A 23,490-nucleotide genomic window follows, 5' to 3' on the forward strand; every position below is an offset into this window, starting at 1 on the left:
AAGGGCTCCCCTCCCCTTGGAATTCTCTGCTGTGAGATGTGGTGACAGCCACCAGCCTGGATGGCTTGAAGAGGGGGTTTAGATAAATTCACAGGGGACAGGTCTATCACTGGCGACTAGACTAAGGGCTATAGGCCACCTCCAGCCTCAGAGGCAAGATGCCTCTCAATACCAGTTGCAGGGGAGTAGCAGCAGGAGAGAGGGCATGCCCTCCCTTCTTGACTGTGGGCTCCCCAGAAGCATCTGGTGGGCCACTGTGTGAAACAGGAAGTGGGACTAGAGAGGCCTTGGGCATGATCCAGCAGGGCTGCTCTTATGTTCTTATGCTTCTTGGGGACTTCCAGTGCCACAGCAGTAGATTTTGGGAAGAGTACCTGTTGCCTTCATCTCTTCATGTCCTCCACCCCTGCCCACAGAGGCGTAATTAGGGAAAATGGCGCCCGGGTCAAGCACTGAAATGGCGCCCCCCGCCCCCCCCAACATACTACATTATACTTAGGTTTTTCCTCACAAGCGCCCGCCGCCACCGCCAAGCCAGGTGACTGACTGGCCGCCAGGCGCCAGCAAAGCAATGGGAGGGGGCCGCGGGTGGTGCAGAAGGGACCGCTCATGGGGGAGGGGGCACTGAGCAGGAAACATTTGTATTAACCAAAAAAATTTTTTTTGTCATGGCGGCGCCCCCCACATGACCAGAAAAGATGGTGCCTGGGGCACGTGCCCCCCTGCCCCCCCTATAGTTACGCCTATGCCTGCCCACCCTCCCAAGTGACAGTGAAGCCACGAGGGCGCAATATAGCTGCCACAAGGATATCCCAGGTCTTGCAGGGCTCGCTGTTTTGCCGTTTCCACTAGGGGTGGGCTGTTAAGGGGTTAGGAGCGGATCACGGGAGTTTTTAGAGGGTGGGAAGATGGGGTTGAGTGGCTGCTGCTCACTTCATGGACTCCACCACCTTCCTGCATGAGCCAAGCATCTGCAAAGCACTCTGTGTGTAGCCAAGGCACTCGTCAGAGGTGAGCCTGCTGCCCTGTGTCCCCTAGTCTGCGCCAATGGGAGTGCGGCTGCTGCCGTAGTGGAGCCTTGCCTGTGCAAAGGCAGGGGCCGGGATTCCAAGATATCCTCCTAGTTTTCAGAGGCCATCACAGGGAGGGGCAGAGCCTGTGGCTGGTGTGGAAAGCTACCCGGACACTGCAACCCATGATGGTGTGGCTGTCCAAACTCAAGGTGCCAGTGGAGACTCCGCATGTGTGCTCCACCTTACTCCCAGTCTCAGCTGGTCTCCAGCTGCCATCTCAGCGATCATGGGAACCAGCCCAGTCTGTCATTGCAACATGCAATGACCCGCGACAGGTCTACGCAACTTGCGGCCTACTGGTTTGAAGGCAGCTCACCAGCCATTTCTGGTGGCCTGCTAAGGGCATGATTGCCTGCCTCCCCACTCTGTACTTCTGCAGTCTCAGGGAGGCAGCAAGAAAAGGAGGTTGGTCGAGTCCCTGGCGGACCAGCATACAGTAAGGCTGGAAGGCTGCATTTGGCTTGTGGGGGTCACAAGTTGCACAGACTACACACACACACACACACACACACACACACACACACACACACACACAGCCTTTCCCAACCAGTAGGCAGCACAATTTGACAGCTCACATAAAGAACAACAAAAATTATAAAAATAAAAAACAAAAATACGCCGTGAAAAATAATTAATGTTCTTGGGTCACTTTTCCCTGACCTCCAGTCCCATGTGTAGCATTCAGACAGCGCCACATCCCTTTAAACCTTTTCATCAATTATCAGTAGCAGGCTCCCCACTGAGCAAGAAACATCATCTGGGGTGTGTGTGTGTGTGTGTGTGTGTGTGTGTGTGTGTGTGTGTGTGTAACTTAGGAGTGAGCAGAATCATAAATACAGCACTTTGCAATTGCATCTCCACCGCAGTGTCTGTCAATGTGCCTGCTACACAATTCAAGGCACAAAGGGCTGGTCACAGCATGGGGTGGACTGAACACAATGCATGACATGACTCTCACAGATACTTCCAATGGAGTGGAACCAAACGGACTTGAGGGTCTGGAAGGAAAGTCACATGGGGCTTGAATGTGGGTTTTATGCCACTTTTCTAAAAGCTCAAAATGGTATAAAACAACAAATGCAAATCATCAGCATGACAAAAAATAAGTGAATAGTCAACCACCTAATATAAAAATTAGCCCAGCCCCCCTAAATCTACCCCAGCTCAAATAAAAACCCAGCTCACATCTGCTCTAGGTCAAATAAAACACTTTTTTAATGTTTACATACATTATTTAGGCCAAATATTCTTCTCCCGCTATTACAGAGAGGGGAACACACTGAGGTGATAAATAATGGCATTTCTTTGACCACTTAGTGAGTTATGGGCTGGGCTGAGGTTTGAACTGGAGTCATAGAGTTGGAGTGGGGTCTTGCAGGCCATCTGGTCCAAGCTCCTATTCTATGCAGGAAATCCAATATTAGAGAATCCCCAACAGATGGCTCTTCTTGAAGACCTTTAGCAAAAGAAAGTTCACCCACCCCCTTTAGATAACTGGTTTTGTTGTTGAACTGCTCTGATAGTTTAAAGATTTCTTCTTCTTTTCAATTGAAATATATCCTTCTGAAGTCTATGAGATCTAGTCCTGCCTTCTGGGGCAGCAGAGAACAAGTCTCTGCCCTCTCCTGTGTGACAGCCCTTCAGTTATTTGAAGAGTGCTATCATGTCTCCTGCTCAGTCTCCTCTTCTCCAGGTAAAACATATCCAGCTCCTTCAGCATTTCCTCATAGGGCTTGTTTTCCAGATCCCTGACCATCTTTGTTGCCTCCAGAACTGGACACAGTCCTTGAGATGAGGTCTGACTAATGAGAAATAAAGTGGAATGATTACTTTTTGCGACTTGAAAACTGTGGTTCTGTTAATGCAGCCGAAAATCACATTGACCTCCCCCTGCCAGCTGCATTGCACTGCTGACTCATGTTCAGCATGTGACTGCAATCCCAAGATGCTTTTCATAGGTACTACTGCCAAGCCAGGTATCCGTCGTCCTAAGTGCAGAACTTTGCGCTTGTCTCTCTTCCGTTTCTTTCTATTAGTTTCATTTGGTTGGTTTCAGCCAGGTTTTTCATTCTGTCAAGGCCACTGTGTATTTTTTGAGGTGGTAGCTATTCTCCCAGTTTTGTGCCATCTGCAGATTCAGTGAGGATTTCCTCCAACCCTTCATCTAAGTAACTGATAGGAATATTGAGAGTTCTGAGCCCAGGACAGAGTCCTGTGGAACCACGCTCTAAATGTCCCTCCAGTTTGATGAAGAGCCCCTGATGAACACTCTTTGAGTACAGTTTCCAAACAGCTGTGAATCCTGGTGGTATTCTCACCTAGTCCTCATTTGCCTGATTTACCAACTAAAATATTATGGGAAATGTTATCAAATGCTTTGCTGAATCGGGATAAATCCATTAAGCTAGAAGTTCAATTTAAAAAAAAGATTATAGAATTGATTATTGACAATTCCTTACTGCTCATCACTGACTGCATTGTTATCCAGTTACTGTTTTATCATCTGTTCTAGTATCTCCCCTGCTATTGAAGTCACATTGACCAGTTTGTAGTTTCTTGGATTCTCCTTTCCCCTCTTTTTGAAGATTGGTACAACATTATCCTGTCTCCAGTGGTACCTTGGCCTTGCCCATTCTCCAGGATTTCTTGAACTTCTGAGAGTACACCAGCAAATTCTCTTAGTGCCCTAGGATGCAATGCATCCAGCCCTGAAGATTTGAACTCATTTATAGGTAGTTTCTTGGATCAACTCCTTATCAATCTTGAACTGTTATGCTGGTCCCTCGCCATTCACACTACTTTTGTGAGATTGCACACAGTTCCCTTTTAGGGAGAAGGCGGAGACAAAATCGGAGCTGGGTGTTTCTACCTTTTCTTTGTTGCCCATTTAACATTTCACCATCCCTACCGAGAGTGGGCCTACCATTTCCTTCGTCTTCCTCTGAACATACCTGAAAAACCTCTTTTGTTGCTCTTAACATACTCAGCTCGTTCTGAGGTCTAACTTTTTTGACATGGTCCTACAGGTTTGGGCTATTTATCTGTATTAGTCCTTGGTGACTAATTCCTTCCTTCCTTCCTATGTGTTCATTTTTCTCCAGTTCATCACACTCTTGCAGAGCATCCTATGCACATTTTCTCAGAGAAAAGCCCCACTGTGTGCAGCTTTTGCCAGACAGCAACTGTATAAGAATTCGGGGAAGAATCGTCCCTCAAGTCAGGTGGGCCAATGACTAGCATAGTTCTGGGGGACTTTCCCCACTCCAAGAGGCATGATGCATCTTGGCTAACTTGTTTGAGTTACCTGACACTATCTGCACTACAGTCCTCTCAGGTACTTGACTCACTCCCCATAGCACCTTGCAGTCTGGATCACATGGGTTCTTGGGGGGAGGGTCTTCATTTGTGGGGTTGCATTTTTTGGTATTGCCTGTTCTAGCCTTCCAGTGTGAGTGCCCGTGAGCCACCTTGTTGCTGATGTGGAGTAAGGGTGAGTGTGTGTGTGTGTGTGTGTGTGTGTGTGTGTGTGTGTGTGGTCATGTGTGATAGTGGCACGTTTGTGTTAGGTCAGCACACATCTAAGCACCACTTGTATCTTTTATTATCTTGGCTGTGTTTGGGTTGCCCTCTTGTTTGCATTCCAATGCAAAGGGGCGGTGTATTCACACTGTAGAGTGTGTTTGTCTTCCGGCATTGTCCCTGGAAGGCTCGTGCTTGCCATAATGATGGGCTGCGTTCCCAGGAGAGAGCTGGTGCCAGACATTTCAGTTCAGGGAGGCTTATACCAAGTTCAGCCAGACAAATGTTGCCAAAATACAGGAGGCGGAGGAGACTGTCTCTATTGCGGCAGCTGGGCCAGCTGGTGTTGCTCCTCATGGTTCATTCTTGACCCTGCAGGATGTTTCTATGTGGTTTCACTTTCCTTTTGAAGCCAGCATTATGGCTACAGTCAGAGGAAGTCTCTTTCTTGTGTTCACAGCACTGCGATAGCCTTGCAGTCAGTGTGTTGGAGCCATCCTCCATGCTGTACAGGACCAGGTGCAGTGCCGGCCCATGCAGTTTTGCTGCCTGAAGCAGAGCACCAAAGAGGGGTGCTGCTGCTAGGTACTTAAAGGATCTGGGGCCTGGACTCACAGCTCTCCTTGGGATCATTAAACTCAACCATCCTCCCCTGTGAGAATAATTACATCTAACTCCTCCCCAAAGAGAAAACGGAGGAGACAAGAATGGGGGCTAAAGTGTCTATTTGTCCCCAGCACAGTGCCTTTTGCGAGTGAGGGGAGACAGAGATGAGGAGCTATCATTGCTGTTGAAGCAGCATCAGCAACAATGGCCACCACCACCACCACCCCCAGCCAGTTGAGAAAGTGGTGGCTGATGAGATTTGGGGCTCTGGGGCATTCACTTGGGGTCCGAGCCCCCTGGGCCATCCCTGATGATGCCCCTGGCACCAAATTATGCCTTCTCCCTTTTGTCCCATTTATCTTTTTTGTTTCTGTCAAAACCACACTTCTAATTCATTCCTTCCTTCCTCCATCCTTCCTTCCTTCCTTCCTTCCTTCCTTCCTTCCTTCCTTCCTTCCTTTTTCCATTAGGAAGGGAACATAGTTTGGTGCCATTTTGCCATTCTTCCTCTACAGGCCACCCAGGGGAGGGGCTGCTGTGCATCTCCTGAGAATGGGCCTGTTGGAAATTCTCTGTGGTGAGAGAATCCCTTTCTCATTATAGCAGAGCGCACAGAGGCACAACACAGCGGACATTTAGTTAGGCATGCGTGTATGCTGAGAGTAAAGTAACTTGGAGCCAATTCATAGTTTCAAATCAATATATAAGGCATTTATTAAAGAACTCCATTCTAGATAGGAAAGTGAGGAGTTACGATCTCTAATCTATCTATCTAGCTGGATGCTGATGGATTCTGCATCTTCTCTGCACACATGGTGCAGGGAGAGAGGCTTGCCATGTTGCAAGGTAGAAGGGCAGGTATGGAAGAGAGAGAGGAAGGAAGTTAATCCCTGAGATTAGCAATCTACACATCCAAAGGGATAGTGTCAGAGCAGTGGAGAAGGGGTGACCAATGTCTTGACCCTCTAGCCCTCTGACTCACTAGTCTGTCCTCCACTGTCCGAGAAAAGAGACAGCGTAAAGCCCTTTAACTTCCAACAGGGCCTACAATCTGCCACTTGAAATGGCCCACTTCACCCTGATTCGTGATAGGCCCTGATAAGGTAGCAGAATTCTGGAGTGAGTCACTTGAGTCTGCAAGAGGAAGGCAACGTTTCTGAATTCTCTGAATGCGGAAAATGAGCATGTCAGGGCATAGCCCTCTCTCTGATGTTCTGATTTTTTACTTGGAGGGAGCCTTTTATGTGGGGAGCCCCGAAAAATATGAACCTCCCAGAATTCTGCCATCTCAGTCTACTGCTTTACTCTGTGCAATGTGAAGACCAGCATTTTAACAATCTGGAAATACCTCGAGATAAGCTAGGATTTGCATCACAAAGCCCAACTTGTGTGTGGAGTGGGTCCAAGGATCTCATTGGGAGTTCGGGGTAAGTTTGGCTGGTGTGTGAACACACACACTCTCTCTCTCCTGAAGAAGATTTGGGGCAGAAACCCCCTGTGTAAATCTCCATGGGAAGGTACCTTTGTCAATCTTCGCTGTCTCCTTGCTCCTGATCTTCTGAGTCAGTGCCTCCCTCTGCTGGACCCTTGAAGAAATGCAAGTGCTTCTGGTGCAAAGTTTCTTCAGCCTTTTTCTTGTCATGATCCACGTCCAGAGGTTCTCATCTCTTTGATACTCCATTTTTCTTGCTGCACTTGGGTTGGAACTCACAACCACCCTTTGCTTGTTTGGTTTGGTAAAAGGAGAGCCACCTTGTGACTTGGACACCAGACTCATCTGATTCTCAGATCTGTGATTGCAGCAGAAGAGCAGGGAATTTTGGGGCTTTGTGCCCATGGCCCCTTCCAGTTCCACTGTTTACTCCTCTTCTTCCTCTCTTGCTGTACAGCAGGCCTACAGTCCTGCTGACCATAGCAAGTAAGATGTGTGGGAGGGAAGACAACTAGATTACTGCTGGCTTGACTTCCTCTACCATGTAAAGATATCCTAACTGTGAGGCACTTCACACAGCATGTCTATCTAGCTCAGTATTGTCTACACAGACTGGCAGCAGCTTCTCCAAGGTGGCAGGCAGGAATCTCTCTCAGCCCTATCTTGGAGAAGCCAGGGAGGGAACTTGAAACCTAGATGCTCTTCCCAGAGAGGCTTCATCCCCTGAGGGGAATATCTTACAGTGCTCACACGTCAAGTCTCCCATTCATATGCAACCAGTGCAGACCCTGCAAAGCTATGGGGACAAGTCATGCTTGCTACCACAAGACCAGCTCTCCTAGCAGTGTGAAGCGCTGAAATGGGTTTTTCAGGGAGAGCGGACTTGATCTGCTCTCCCCACAGACAATCGCCTAGCCCTCCCTGGGCAGCCGAATTGGCCCCCTAGATGATTACTGGCTCCATGGCAGAGTTCAGGGGCCTCCCAACTCCCAGAAGTCCCAGAATGACCTGTGCGAGTGACTTCAATTATCTACACATAGGAACATAGGATGCTGCCATATTCTGAGTCAGACCATTGGTCTATCTAGCCCAGTATTGTCTTCACAGACTGGCAGTGGCTTCTCCAAAGTTGCAGGCAGGAATCTTCTCAATTCTGGAGAAGCCAGGGAGGGAACTTGAAACCTTCTGCTCTTCCCAGAGCAGCTCCATCCCCTGAGGGGGATATCTTGCAGTGCTCACACATCAAGTCTCCCATTCATATGCAACCAAGGCAGACCCTGCTTAGCTAAGGGGACAAGCCATGCTTGCTACTACAAGACCAGCTCTCCTCTCCCCATAGAGGAGAGGAGAGGAGGACCCACATAGATAGGGTAAATTCACAGTCAGGTAATGACAAAGAGTTCATATTTCTAGATACGCTGAATGACTGTGCCCTAGAACAGTTGGTCTTGGAACCAACCAAAGAGAAGGCAACCTTGGACTTAATTCTGAGTGGCACCCAGGACCTGGTGCGTGATGTCAGTGTCATCGACCCTTTAAGGAATAGTGACCATAGTGCAGTCAAATTCAGCATACATGTGGGGAGAGAATCAGCAAGGAAATCTAACACAGACACTTTGGATTTCAGAAGAGGAAACTTCTCCAAAATGAGAAGTATGGTGAAAAGAAAGCTGAAAGGGAAAATCAAGAGAGTCACTTCACTCCGGAATGCATGGAGTTTACTCAAAACCACAATACTAGAAGCCCAGTTAGAATGTATACCAAAAAGGAGGAAAGATATCACTAAGTGCAGGAGGATGCCAGCATGGCTAACAGGTAAAGTCAAGGAAGCCATAAAGGAGAAGAAGAGTTCCTTCCAAAATTGGAAGGCATCCATCCAAGAATCCTCAAAGAACTCAAATGTGAAATTGCCGACCTACTTGCAAAAATGTATAACTTATCCCTACAATCAGGCTCTGTACCAGAGGACTGGAAAGTAACAAATGTAACTGCGATTTTCAAAAAGGGATCCAGGGGCAATCCGGGAAATTATGGGCCGGTTAGCTTAACGTCTGTTCCAGGCAAACTGATGGAAAGCATTCTCAAGAATAAAATTGTAAAGCACTTAGAAGAACAGGCCCTCCTGGGGGAGAACCAGCATGGCTTCTGCAAAGGTAAATCTTGCCTCACGAACTTTTTGGAGTTCTTTGAGAGTGTCAACAAGTGTGTGGATCAAGGTGATCAAGTTGACATAGTATACCTAGACTTCCAAAAAGCTTTTGACAAAGTTCCTCATCAAAGACTCTTGAGGAAACCTAGCAGTCATGTGATAAGGGGATAAGTATGTGTGTGGATTGCTAGGTGGTTGAAAGACAGGAAACAGGATAGGTATAAGCGGAGAGTTTTCGCAACGGCGGGAAGTAAGAAGTAGGGTCCCCCAGGGATCTGTGCTCAGACCGGTACTTTTCAATGTATTCATAAATGATCTAGAAATTGGGGTAAGCAGAGAGGTGGCCAAATTTGCAGATGATACCAAACTCTTTTGGGTAGTGAAATCCAAAACAGATTGTGAGGAGCTCCAAAAGGATCTCTCCAAACTGGGTGAGTGGGTGACAAAATGGTAAATGTGGTTCAATGTCGGCAAGAGTCAAGTGATGCACATTGGGAAGAAAAACCCCAACTTCAAGTATACGCTGATGGGATTTGAGCGGTTGGTGACTGACCAGGAGAAGGATCTTGGGGTTGTGGTGGACAGCTCGTTGAAAATGTCGAATCAATGTGCTGCAGCTGTGAAAAAGGCCAATTCCATGCTAGGGATCATTAGGAAGGGGACTGAAAATAAAACTGCTAATATTATAATACCCTTATACAAAACTATGGTGCGACCACACTTGGAGTACTGCGTACAGTTCTAGTCACCACATCTTAAAAAGGACATTGTTGAACTGGAGAAGGTACAGAAAAGGGCAACCAAGATGATCAAGGGCCTAGAGCACCTTCCTTATAAGGCAAGACTACAACACCTGAGGCTTTTTAGTTTAGAAAAAAGACTACTGCAGGGAGACGCGATAGAGGTCTATAAAATCATGCATGGTGTGGAGAAAGTGGATAGAGAGAATGTTTTCTCCCTCTCACATAACACTAGAACCAGGGGTCATCCCATGAAATTAATTGCCAGGAAATTTAGGACCAACAAACGGAAGTACTTTTACACACAAAGCATAATCAACTTGTGGAATTCTCTGCCACGAGATGTGGTGACAGCCAACAACCTGGATGGCTTCAAGAGGGGTTTGGATAACTTCATGGAGGAGAGATCTATCAAGGGCTACTAGTAGGGATGTGCATGGTCCGGAGCAGTCCGGACCAGCACCAAAGGGGGGCCTTCCTTTTAGGGCGGGGAGGGCTTGCTTACCTCTCCCGCCTCTTTGCCCCCTCCAGCGCCCGTATTCTATAGTATAATTGGGGTGCTGGAAACCAGCCACCCCAGCCGCCTCCGCCGCCCCCCCCCCGCGAGCGGATTAGGGGCAAAGAAAAGCTACCGCCGATCGCCGGAGGCCCGGTCTACCCGGCTTCTTCCCGGCGGGTAGACCGGGCCTCCGGTGAAAGTTCTATTAGTTAAGGAGTTCTATCGCGCGTGCGCCCAAGGCCCCAGTTGGGCCGGAGACTTTGGCAAGAGAGGAGCTCTGCGTGAGCTCCTCTATATTTTTCGGCAAACGTGGTGAGCACTTGGGGGGGCGGTGGGTGGGTGGGAGGGAGGGCGGGGGGGGCAGCGGGTGGGTGGGAGGGAGGGCGGGGGGACGGCAGTAGCCTTTCTTTGCCCCTAATCCGCTCGCGGGGGGAGGCGGCTGGTTTCCAGCACCCCAATTATACTATAGAATACGGGCGCTGGAGGGGGCAAAGAGGCGGGAGGGGTAAGCAAGCCCTCCCGCCCTTAAAGGAAGACCCCCCACCCGGACCTGGACCGGCCAAGTCCGAACCATTCTAAAGGCCTCCGAACTTCCAGACCGGTTCGGACACACCCCTAGCTACTAGTCAGAGGGCTATAGGCCACCTCCAGCCTCAAAGGCAGGATGGCTCTGAGTACCAGTTGTAGGAAAGCAACAGCAGGAGAGAGGGCATGCCCTCAACTCCTGCCTGTAGGCTTCCAGCGGCATCTGATGGGCCACTGTGCGAAACAGAATGCTGGACTAGATGGGCCTTGGGCCTGATCCAGCAGGGCTGCTCTTATGTTCTTACAGCAGAAGAAGGACTTTTCAGCATCAAGACCGGCCCTCATACATGAGCATTTACTGATGAAAAAAGCATCTTTCCCCTTACAACTAAGTCAGCTGAGCCAGCCACTACTCAACTAGAGTTATCGGGCAGGGTTTTGTGTCAAAGAGTTCCTTCCAACTAAGCTTCAGAGGCTTGTGTTGTTTTTTTAAAAAAATGTTCCTGGCAGCCATCTTTGGAGATCTGCAGAGAACTGCAGCTAGGGGGGCTAGGCAGAGGAGAACTGCATGCTGGGAGATCCTCAGTGGACCTAGCTTTGTTTTCTCCTAATGGAGTGCCTGGATCCTCAGTTGTCTGCAGGGTTAGTTGCCAGAGAAACATGGAGCCGCTGCTCGCGTGCTGATCTTCCCTCCCGCAAACCACCCCCAGATGATCATGTGTATGACCTTATTGTATACAGTTCTGCTCACCCCATCTCACAAAGGAAGTGGAAAAGGTCCCCAAAAGGGCAGCCATGATGATCAAGCACAGGATGTGATAGAGGTTTGTAATGTTATGAGCTGACGGAGATATGATTTCCTTCTCTTAAAAAAAAAAGTTGACTGGTTATTGGCAAAAGAAAGTACTTCTTCACATCATGCATTACCAGCATGGAGGTCATTAGCATAAGACGTGTGGCAGCCACAAGCTTAGATGACTTAATTTCAAATAACTTTAGCTATGATAGTTACATGAAATCTGCATGGATGGAGAGGCAGAGTGACAAGAAAACGTTGGTCACTCTCATGAGGGAAAAGCAACAAGCAAAGTTGGTAACCTTCATGCCCTCCTTGTGACACAGATTGATGGACTTGGGCTGACCCAGCAAGGCTCAACACTGCTGTCTCTTGTTCTTTCCCCCATCACATCTCTTTCAGCCTTTGCCCCGCATAGATTGGAATGCCCGAACAGTGAAATACCATGTGCAGTGGCGGCTGAAGAACCAAGGCCAATGGAACGAGACAGAAGTTGAGGAGCCTCCTGTGGTGGTGACAGACACTCCTATCTTCTCTCCCTATGAGATCAAGGTGCAGGCGCGTAATGATCATGGCAAAGGCCCGGAACCTCTCATCTTCACTGGCTACTCATGGGAAGACAGTGAGTAATGAGGATTTATTTATTTATTCGTTAAATTTCTAGACCTCCCCAGACTTCTGTCTCTGGGCAGACCCTATCCTGAGTATGTGTGTGTGTGTGTGTGTGTGTGTGTGATGGCATGCCATAGATTGATTCAGATTTTTAACTTGTTCACCCTATCCTGAGTACTTCCCCCATGCTTCTGCATGAGTTGCTGTTCTAAGTGTGACATCTATTTAGAAAGCATCAAGCCCAGAGCATGCAAAGGTGCTGTGGCCAGTGTCATCCTCAGAGGTAGATGGCTCTCTGTGCATCAGGAATGATGGAATGACCCAGTTGCAAGGGACTTGGCAGAATCCTCCAGTCCCAGCAGAGGCTCATGGGAAGGAGGCCAGATCAGAACAGTGAATCATGCAGAAATGCAGCAGACTGCAGGCAGCCTCTTCTATGGATGGGTGCTTTGCGCCTCTCGGGTGCCTTTTAAGTGCAGTTCCACATACACTTACCTACCTTTGAATAAGTAGGGTTGTAATGCAATTTATGGAATGGTGTGGCGAGAAAGCGGATAGAGAGAATTTTTTTCTCCCTCTCACAACACTAGAAATGGGGTGGGTGGGGGTCATCCCATGAAAATGATTGCTAGGAAATTTAGGGCCAACAAAAGGAAGCACTTTTTCACACAGCACATAATTAATCAGCTGAATTCTCTGCAACAGGATGTGGTGATGGCCACCAGCTGGGATGGCTTTAAAGGGGGCTTAGACAAATTCATGGAGGACAAGTCTATCCATGGCTACTAGTCTTGACAGCGATAGACCCCTGCTAAATGAGCAAAGAGCCACATATTAAAAGTGGTGATTCTCTTTATTTAGCAGGGGGAGAGCAACTGGCCCTATCCACCCCCTGCACAGTACCCCTCCAGTGGCTGTTGCTTGTGTCTATCTTTTGGGTTTTTTTAGATTGTGAGCTTTTTGAGGACAGGGATCCATCTTAATTAATTAATTATTTCTCTATGTAAACCGCTTTGGAAATTTTTGTTGAAAAGTGATCTATAAATATTTGTAGTTGTTGTTGTAGTAGACTACCTCCAGGCTTAGAGGCAGGATGCCTCTGAATACCAGCTGCAGGGAAGCAACAGCAGGAGAGAGGGCGTGCCCTCACCTCTTGCCTGTAGGCTCTCCAGAGGCATCTGGTGGGCCACTGTGGAAAACAGAAGGCTGGACTAGATAGGCCTTGGGCCTGATCCAGCAGGGCTTTTCTTATGATCTTATGGATGGTCTTATGATCTTATGATCATATGATCATTTATTATGATCTTATGATCCTATGGATTTCTTTTCCCCCCTGTAGCAGTCCTTTTGGTGACACACAGATTAAAAATGAGAAGTTTAACTGCCAGGATAAGGGTTTAGATTCCAGGACAGCCAGACCCCTGCACCAGTTATGCTTCTGGGCCTCCTTGCCTTAATTAATCCATCTGCCAGCCCTATGAATACCATTAATGTCTATCCCCCAACACAGTTCCAGAGGCTGTCCCAGAGAATCTGGCAGTTGAGGTGATCAACAACACTACCATCAAACTCTCCTGGTTTCTGTCTGACAAAAAGAAAGTTTGGGGCCGCCTCAAGGGATTCAAGGTAAAGCAATAAATCTGCTCATCATTGGGGAGTGTTGCATTTGTAGAGTGCTGGGAGGGCAGAGCTATACATTGGGGTAGTTGCTATTCATCGCAGACTTGGCATATGTGCACCGGATCCTCAGGAGTGCCACAGATTTGGGCTACCCTTGGTCACCAGCCAGGTGCTCACCACTGTAGAACCCAGAGGAGAGAGTTGTGGTCTGCAAGGACAAGGCAGTGGAGTTGAATCAGGAATATCAACAGTTTAATGAGGTAGATATCTTGTACAGAGAGGCAAGGGCAGTCTGTCTCCAGTGCTCTTGTGGCCGGCTGTTTGTTAGCCCCACCCCACCTCTACGCCAAGATTGGAATGCAAGTAATTAAAGCACCATTCAAAAGCTGGCCTGGATCAATGAACAGATTAACCAAAAACACCACAACCACCAACCGTGCCCTTCTCCTACGGGAGAGAGGCAGTGTGGGTTGCCGCTGCAGGAAATTCTCCACTCCCCCCTGCCTCCTTTTTAAAAAAAAGAGCTTCTAACCCTTGCAGTAGCCTGTGAATTTCACCAAAGGGGAGAGGGCTGATTTAAGATGTCTAGGATTGCAGGGCAGGGCTTCAGCACCCCCCATATCCTAGGCCGTGATAGCAAAAGCAGAATAAAGGATGCAAATTAGCAAAGCGGCAGAGTAAAGGATGCAACAGAAGAGTATGGTGAAGCTTTCTTGATGACCCTACAGGTTGCCGAATTTCGCTTTTTGTGGTGCATAGTTTAGGTTGCCTTGTTTCCGAGGTGGGACTCTTTTAGTGCATAGTATTGACTTATTTTGGAAATGTATGTCCCACCATTTTCCCATTAAAAATGCTCAAGGAGGCTCAAATGGGAACTTTGAAGATCTCCTAGGTCCAGCACTGCACCGGCATGCCCAGGGGTCACTGGTGGCCCAGGGGCCACTGGTGGCCCGGGGGCTTTTGCCTAGCTTCAGCTGGCGCACCAGCTGTGTCCCTTTTCCTCTCAGTCAATCCTGATCCATGCTCTTGTTACCTCTTGATTGGATTACTGCAATGCACTCTACTTGGGGCTGTTCTTGAAGACTTTTCAGAAACTTCAACTGGTCTAGAACACAGCAATGAGGGTCTTAACCTGTATGAGACCCTCAGAATGCATTACACTGATTCTTTTTCAGTTGCACTGGTTACCAGTTCATTTTTGGGCATGATCTAAGGTGCTCGTTTTAACCTAAAAGCCCTAAATGGCTTGGAACCAAGCTACTTGAAGGACCTCCTTCTTCCAAAGGAATCAGCCCACTTTGTAATGGCATCTTGAGAAGTTCTCCTGTGTATGCTTCCTCCTTCAGATGTTTATTGGCCCAGGTGGCCACATGAGTGAGAGCTTTTTTGGTGGCTGCCCTTGTCCTGTGGAACTCCCTGCCCCAATAAGCTCAATTGACAGTCTCTTTTGGGACATATTGATCCCTGCTGGTCAAGACCCAATTTTGTTTAATGCCTGCTCTTCTTCTCCATTTTTCATCCAGTATTTTGTACCAATTTTTGTTATGCTTTATTGTTATGTTTAAATGGTTCTAATGTTGACATTGCAAGCTGCCTTGGGTTTCTTTTGGAAGAATGGAAGGGTATAACATTATTTATTGTGTTCTTTTAATTATTATTTAGTATATTTCTGTACCACCCCAAATTCACATCTCTGGTCAGTTTAAAACAAATATAACATAATTATTTTTGTTAAAAAATCAAAACATCAGAACAGCTTTAAAACAAATTCATAACGTATAAATTTAATTACAACTTAAATGAATAAGTGTGTCTTGAGAATATTTATTTTCAAATAAAAGAAAACAAACACCTCTCCAACCGGCCTATGGGCTGCAGAAGGACTGGAACTAGGATTGCTAACCAGTCAGAAGTTTACTGGCCTGGCCCAAATTTAAGCCTCCAGGTGTTAGTCACACAGGGCTTTTAGTTTGCATCTCCTCTGAAATGGAGGGTGTGTGTTCACCTATTGGCCAGATGTATCTTGAAGTCCCTGCGAGCTATCAGGGAGCACCTCACACACAATTCGGGTTTTTCATTGCGTGTTAGAATGTAACTCGATTTATATCTAGGGTTGAAAACCCTACTTTTTGCATCATTGTGGCGGGGGGGGGCAACTTCGAACTCGCAGTAAAGCTTCGCAGTAAACTCATCGTAAAGCCTGCTGTGTGAAAAACACCCTGGCTATATGCCAGGACAAGTAAACACAAAAAGGGGGTAATACTCACGCTAAAACTGAGAGAAAGGAAGAAGTTGGAGTGCTAAGAGCGTATGAAGAATGCCAGAAATATATTCAGAAATATATTCAGAAATATAACAACCACCATGAGAATACTAGTATACAACTTTCATGGGGAAATGAAATGAATAAGAACCAGAACAGTTTTTATTCAACATTATATAATCCATTTTTCCATGAAAGTTGTATATTAGTATTCCCGTGGTGGTTGTTATATTTATTATATATTTTATGAATATATTTTTGACATTCTTCATATGCTCTTAGTACTCTGACTTCTTCTTATATGCCTGGACAAATGGGAAGTTCAAAATAAAATTGTTTTGTGTGATGGTTTTCTTTCTTTTTTCTTTTTGTTTCCCTGCTTTCTATAGTGTTTTTTTTAATCTGCTCTTTTGGGAAAGTGGCACCCTTCGCATGTGTTCTGGCTGTACCGTATATCAATTTCTTTTTTAAACCAGCATGCTGTGAGTAGGGAGATCACTCTTTGCATGCCCAGAGGCACATTTCCCCTGGGCCCTTTTAATATTTTTTTTCCTCTTTGGAGTGGAGAGGCAATCCGCATGTACTCAGTGGCATTTCTCACAAAAGGGAAGTAGCTACAAATGTGTGGCTGGAGGAGTGGGTTGTGGAATTCTGGGTAAATTCTCTCTCTCTCTCTTCCCCCCTGCCCCGCTTTCCCAGGTTTATTACACCAGGTTGGGGACTGTGGCAGAGTATAAACACCAGAAGTCCCATCCCCATGCACACCATGGTGACCTGCTGATCACAGGGGATGTAAATGAAGGCACACTGGAGGGCTTCCATCCCTGGAGTCATTACCGGGTTCAGATGGCTGTGGTGAATGGGCGGGGGGAGGGGAACAAAAGCGAACCCATAGACTTTGACACACCTGAGGGAGGTAAGTACCGCCTTAACATATTACCCTCTGACCTTTCAGATTTTTATCTTCCTCTTGGCGGCTGACACTGACACAATGAGGAAAAGTATTCAAAGTAGTCCTGTTGAAATTAAAAGGAGAGGCATTGCTTAATTTGTGCTTTTAATTTCAATGGAACTACTACTGTAAGTAATTTTCCTCATCCTGTCAGCCAGTGCATATTAGGAATCTATTTCTAATTTCTGTTCCCACCTGGGGAATTGGCCCCTTGTGTGCATTGCTCTCTGAACCCTGGCTTTTGTGTTTGTTTTAATCTGATACACATTTGTTTTGTATGTCTTTTAATCTTTTAAATATTTATGAGATGACTTTTTCACTTTCTTTCCTTCATTTTTTGGAATAACATGTATAATTATCTTCAGGGTAAAATAAGCTAGTTTAATAGTGGGGAGGCCAGGGAGTTTCTGTTAAAATATTCTGTTTTAATGAAGAAATCAGGCCTACTTGGAAGCGTCTTGGGTCCTGGTCAAAGGAGTGCACCAGTTTGAATGTATCTGGGGTGTTGTGCTACTAAACATTCCTCCCAGACCTATAGCATATTAGAGCTGGTGTGGGGGCTATGAGCTGGGAAATCCCTTGTTTACAGGTTATATCAGCTATGATCTTGCTAGGTAGCCCTAGGCAAGCCACTATTCCCTCAGTCCTGTCCCACCCCTCATCTGTCTGCAATATATCCCAGGACGGTGGCAATGATTGCTGCCAGATTAGGAGCAGTCACAGAAGATTCCTCAGCTGCATTTTGAGCCTGGCTTTGCAACTCACATTAGAAGCATGCATTCCAGCAGTTTGAACTCTGCTCCAGCCATCCGTCTTGCAGCACGTGTAGAGGGGCAATTTGGACAATCACCCGTGACTCACAAGGAAAGGACGTTTCCCGAGAATATGTCGGCATGCCCATGAATGACATGGAGGTGGGCGTGTTTGCAACGAGGCTCCAGCCTTATCACGTGTAAGAGTGGTGGTGGGCTGAGGTTCACCTGAGCCAGCTTTTGTGTCCCCACACTTGCCCAAAACTTTTGTGTCCCCACACTTTTGTGTCCCCACACTTGCCCAAAACACTTTCAGGATTTGAGGCTGAAAAGTTACATTGCGTTTCCCATGTTTGGGATGGGGAATTGGGAAGAGCAGAGTAGAAGATGCTTCTGTGTTTAGATGAGGTGGATCTTGGTCTTCAAGGGACAAGAGATATCTCCTCTCCTCTCTTTGTGACTCACTTCTTCCTGAATATTCCCCTTGTTTCCCTCACTCTTTCTCTCTCTCTGCCTCCTTCCAAAGTCCCTGCCAAGCCTGAATCCTTTCACTTGGATTACCTCTCGGATACAGCGTTGGCTCTAGAGTGGTTGCCCCCCCAATCCCCCAATGGAGTTTTGCTGAAATATGTATTGAAATATCTGCAAGGTGAGTCTCTGGAGGGCTTTGGCTTGCAAGGGGATTGAGCTGCTGCAGAGGGCAGGAAGATTTCAGAGGAAGCTTCCCACATTTATTCCCTCTCTATTCATTATAGAGACATGGTAGTGACCGAAATAAATGAATCCAAATATTCACCAAGTGCACGTTCAGTAACCACCATCATATATATGATAGGATGACTAAAGGTGTACTTGTCTTGTTGAATGTTTAGGTATTCTTAGGTTAGGCAAATGTGGGTGTAAAACAGAAAAGCAAGTCTGGCTATATGAAAGCTGATTTTTGAAGTGAGAATAATGTACAGCTGTGTGTGTCACAGTGATATGAGGTGGAAGTCAAGGCCGCTACATTACATTTGAACTGTTGTAGCAGTTGTATTGTGAGTAAGAGACTCAACTTAAGTATTGTGAACAATGGGACTCAACTTAAGTCTCACCTTAAACCAAAGGTTTTTAGATATTGCAATTTTTCAAGTTTTTAGATGTACAACTAACGATGGTGATTATAAAAACATGTAGTATTTTTAAAGCGCTTTCAAAAAACAAAGCACTGGGCAATAAATACATCTAAGTTGTTTTTAAAAGGTGACACCTAAATAAGTAAAATATTTTTGCAGCAAACATGTGCATCCCACAGGTGAACCCTCTTAGGAGCTGGGTTATTTGACTGTGACTATTAAGGGTGCACACAGTGGCCAAATTGGGCTTCTTGCCCCCAAATATGTGAAAGGGCCTTTGGTATGTAACATGTGACCAAAGTATATGATGGACCCTTTTGTATGTACTTGGCTGGAAGAGCTTACTTGTTGGCATGACTGCACTGGAGCACATGCCATCATTGGTCATGGGTGAACTGTTTGTGTGGATGACCTGGAGCTTCAGCCAGTTCATCACAACAGCTACCATTGTTCTCCCAAACCAGCTTTGTGTTGGCATCCCTTTGAACTTCAGTGATGGGCTATAAGCAACCTGTTCAGCTCACTGAATTGGGGTGCCCCTATTCATCCCAGTATAGTGTCTAGGAGTATAGTATACAATCTAGTATAATGTCAACTCTGTGGGTTGTATAAGGACAACCTTAATCAATGAATGATGCTAATGTCTTTTCCCCCACCTTTTTTTTAAGATGGTGAGCTCCTTTAGGATCAGAAACACTCCTTTTTTGCATTTTTTCTCTTTTTTTTTTGCTATCTAAACAATTTCAATGAACTTTTTTGTTGAAAAGTGATATATAAATAGGAATAGCTGATATCCAAACTAATACTGTGCTTGTGACATGTTGCACTAGCTAGCTCGGCTATGTCAGGAATTTGTGTTCCAGACTACCGTTGCTCAAGTGTGAACTTCCTTGTGCTTGTGCAACAAGATGCACAAGTTGTGATGTGCCTCTTGCTGGACAAACCTCTTCCTTCGCTTGTTTACACCATGGCAAATGTTTGTGCAAGAGTGCAATTTTGGAATGTTGCACAGCTGTGTGATTTTCATGCTACGTGATGGGAAATTTGCTACATGATGGGAAATCTGTGTGATTTTCATGCTACGTGATTTTCATGTGGATGCAGTACTCTGTTACACAAGCACTTTGTTAGTCTGGATGTCAGTGAAGAAGTAGCTGACTGCATGGGAGCTGACATATGAGTCCTGGCAGGGCTGGAATTGGAGTTGGATGGTTTAATTGGAAGCAGAGTCCATTGTAGGCCAGGATCTGAGCCAAAAAGTCTATCTGAACAAGGAGGTGGGCAGGCAAGCAGATAGGAAGCTGACAGAGTGGGAGGAGAGCAAGGAGGAAGAAGAGGAACAGGCAGGCAGGAGACACCTAGAGCAAGACCAGTGAGCTGCATAAGCAAGGCCAGAATCTGGCTGTTGCCCAGGGAAGGACCCTGAAGTGGTTACACCCAGACCAGATCAGCAGGAACCAATGGTGTGCCTGAGGCACAGGTGGTGGAGGCATCCTGGGATGTGGGAACACATCACTGCCCCTGACTTTGTACACTCTGCAGCCTTAAGTGGCCCACTTAGGAGGCTCCTGTTTAGACCTCATCTGATCGTAGCACAGCTGCTCCAGTAGGGTTCTGTGCCATTCTGCTTTGCACATCAACAACAAACAATTGAGAATGCTATGTTTGCTGCTAAATGTGAAGTCTCGCCTTCTGTTGTTTCCCTTGGATGTATAAGCTGTCTTTCTCCTAAGATATTATTGTGAGAGCTTTACTTTCTTTTTTCTGTAGGCAGTTGTAACTCATGCAAAACCTTAAAAGTAATTTTGCCAAGCAGAGAGAGAGAGAGGTTTGAAGGATGGGATGTAAGGCCTTTCTCACTGCAAGTACAAAACAGGCCCCTGATAAGAAAGGCAGAAGCACTATGGGGAACTAGGATTCCTTGTAGAATTGTAAAGGAGGGTTGTGCTAAACCTTCTGTTTTAATTTTGCGGATATCTCAGCATCATTGAAGAGTGACCTCACATTTATTTGTTTTTATTTATTTGATTTATATACCGCCCTTCCAAAAATGGCTCAGGGCGGTTTACATCAAATGGCTCAGGACGGTTTACATGTTTGGGACATTCATCTACACAAAGCAGATCTGCTGTCTTTTACTGAGATAGGATTTTCTGAGTTGTCCATCCCTAATTAAAGATACAGACTTGGATCCAAAGACCTGGCTGCACATGGCCAAGGAGATCTGGACTTGTGTTTCTTGAACAGCAGTCCACCTGCCATGCTGCATGGCAAGCTACTTTTGAAACTGAGGAAAATTTGAGAAGCAGTTTTTGATATGGCCTGGGGAATCTACTGAGCATGCCCAAGCCCTTGGGTGTGCCATAGGGAAGGGATTTCAGTGATCCTAATTAAAACAGATCAAGTGTGTGTGTGAAGAACCAAGTGCTTTAAGAGTTTCTTGAAACAAACATTTAAGGTCCAAAGGGTTTATTGAGGAAGCAGGGGCATAACTATAATAGGGCAAGGGGAGGCAGTTGTCTGGGGGCCCACTGCCTTGGGGGGGGGGGCAGAGGCAAGTCACATGACTGACTCCCTCAGGCATGCACCCACCAGGGCTTCCTTCGGTTGTATTCATCCTCCGAAATTGATGTGAGTGTTAAGACCTGGAGCTACCAGAACAGCATGTCTTTCTCTAGTACCATCAAATGACTTGCATCGTCCACAATTTACAAAACCCTTAAAAAAATAATTTAGGATGATGTTCTATTGTGGCACATAGGTGAGATATATATAATTAACTATGCTTTTTGTTACCATTATTCAGCTTCATTTAAGATTTCTTTACTTTCTGAGCTGACCTTCAGTGAGAAGGGGGTCCATTTTAAAATCTTGTCTCTGGGCCCACTCCAACCTTGCTACGCCCCTGTGAGGAAGTAACATACTTGGACAGAAAGCCTGTGTCCCTGAGCTTTATGTCTTCATAGTGCAAGAGCAGAACAAAGAAGGAAGGAAGAGTAAAATGCAACAAGCAGGTAGGAAGAGAAGCAGGAGACCTGAGAGTCCCAGTCTACCAATCAGAAGCCAGCGCAGAGAGGGCGGAGGCAACAAAGAGGAAGACCCTTGCTTACTCTCTCTATTTCCAATGCCCCTAGTGGTCAATAGGATAGAAGGTGTTGAGAGTTGATGCTGCTGGAGCTGGAGCTGCAACAGGGTATACCTAGTAGCTCTTTGGATCCAATCCAAAGTGTCAACAAAGCAAAACAAAACTTTCCCACATCAGCCCACACCCATCCCCCTGTTTTGAAAGAAGATTGCAGGAGTCACTAAACAGAGCGTGTCTCCCCCTCCCAAGTGCTCAACTGCTTGCACTGCTGAGTGGTTCACTTCAAATTGACATAATGCGCAAGAGCAATGCAACATTGCTATGTTATTCCCCCCCCACACACACTTTTTTGCAACTCTGCATTTATTTCTCAGGAAACTGTCACTGTTTTGGGAACACTGTCCCACAGTGGCAAAGATCCCATTTTTGCGTAGGGAAGCGAAAACAGCAAGCCTTCACTGCAACCCTCCCGTCAAGTTGGAAGGTTTCCAAAGTTCGGCTCATCCAATCTCTTGCTCTGAAGCAGGTCATCCTGTAGCCAGCAGATGCCTCTGTGCAGTCTTTTCTGGAAGACCTCCAATGGAGCTGATTTCACAGCCTCCCTTGGCAGTTTGCTCGTTCTGCTGCCGAACTGCGCTTGCAGTTATGAAATGCCTTTTTAATTTTGCTGTATGTATTTATGAAGAAAGTGTTGACCTTGCCTTCGTCTCGGAGATTCCAAAGGGCTTACAATAAATGATGCACATTATGCAAAGACATTTCTGGGGGTGGAGGGTGGGGAACTGACAGGGCTAGACTAGGGGCACTAAGAGGGCGGCAGAATGTATGTGGGGAGGGCACCGGGTTTTGAGCAGAATGGGTAATTAAGGGTGGGAGTATTCACAGCTGCTGAGCGCGGCAGGGCGCAGGGGCACACCGCTGATGGAGCGCACTGGGAATATGCCCTGTTTTCCTGTGGGCCAGTCCAAGCCTGGGAACTGATCATTTGAAAGTCTTCAAATGCTTTGCATGGTGCTCTGTGTTACCTTGTTCAAGCTTGCTTGGAAGTGAGCCCCTTTAATAGGGCTTGCACCAAGAAAACAAGTATGGAGTTATGATCTGGGTCATATGAGCCTTACAATCCAACCCTGTGGCATTTTACTCAGGAGTAAGTTCCACTGAGTTCAGTAGGATTTGCTCCTGAGTAAATGTGCATAGAATTGCACACACACCTACCTACCTCCCCCCCAGAAACAATCCTCTCCCTTTCCCTGGCTGTGCGGCCTGCACGCCCACATAACCGGTGCTGCCAGGAGTCGCGTAGCCATATGGAGGCTGGGAAAATGCATCCTGGCTTCCAGAAATCCCTCAGTGTACCGCGTGAAGAGTGCGGTGCATTGGGGGAATTCCCCAGAAGCTGGGCGCTCTAGGTGCCCAGCACTGTGACTGCTTGGGCTGCAGGCAGCCCAAGCAGGCACCCGACCAGGATCCCTAGGTAATACTGGAATCGTTAGGTAATAGCTTCGGGCAAAAACCCGGTAGGGCTGTGAAAGCACAGGTAGGGACTGCTCTGAACAGCCTCTTAGTGTGATCAGACATGTCTGCATGAAATTTGCATTTCATCCCTAAGACTTACAGATTCAGTACTAAATATTTAAGTGTGTTCTCAACCCTTCCAGTGAAACCAGAGAGACTTAGCATAGCTGGATCCATCCTAGTGCTGTTTGCCCTATTCCTGACTGATCAAGAGTTTTAAATATTTGAAAATCGCAC

General features: G+C 46.7%; 1 protein-coding gene across 9 annotated transcripts in view; it reads left to right on the forward strand.

Moving 5' to 3' along the window:
* L1CAM (L1 cell adhesion molecule) overlaps nt 1–23,490 on the forward strand; it is a 148,188-nt gene that overhangs the window by 90,898 nt on the left and 33,800 nt on the right. For all 9 annotated transcript variants that reach the window (XM_053303072.1, XM_053303071.1, XM_053303073.1 and 6 more), the window contains 4 exons: nt 11,742–11,961; nt 13,462–13,577; nt 16,534–16,750; nt 18,065–18,187. In XM_053303072.1, coding sequence (XP_053159047.1) covers nt 11,742–11,961; nt 13,462–13,577; nt 16,534–16,750; nt 18,065–18,187 — 676 coding nt within the window. The remainder of the gene's footprint in view (nt 1–11,741; nt 11,962–13,461; nt 13,578–16,533; nt 16,751–18,064; nt 18,188–23,490) is intronic.

Source organism: Hemicordylus capensis, chromosome 2 (assembly GCF_027244095.1).
Source record: "Hemicordylus capensis ecotype Gifberg chromosome 2, rHemCap1.1.pri, whole genome shotgun sequence".
NCBI classification, from domain to species: domain Eukaryota; kingdom Metazoa; phylum Chordata; class Lepidosauria; order Squamata; family Cordylidae; genus Hemicordylus; species Hemicordylus capensis.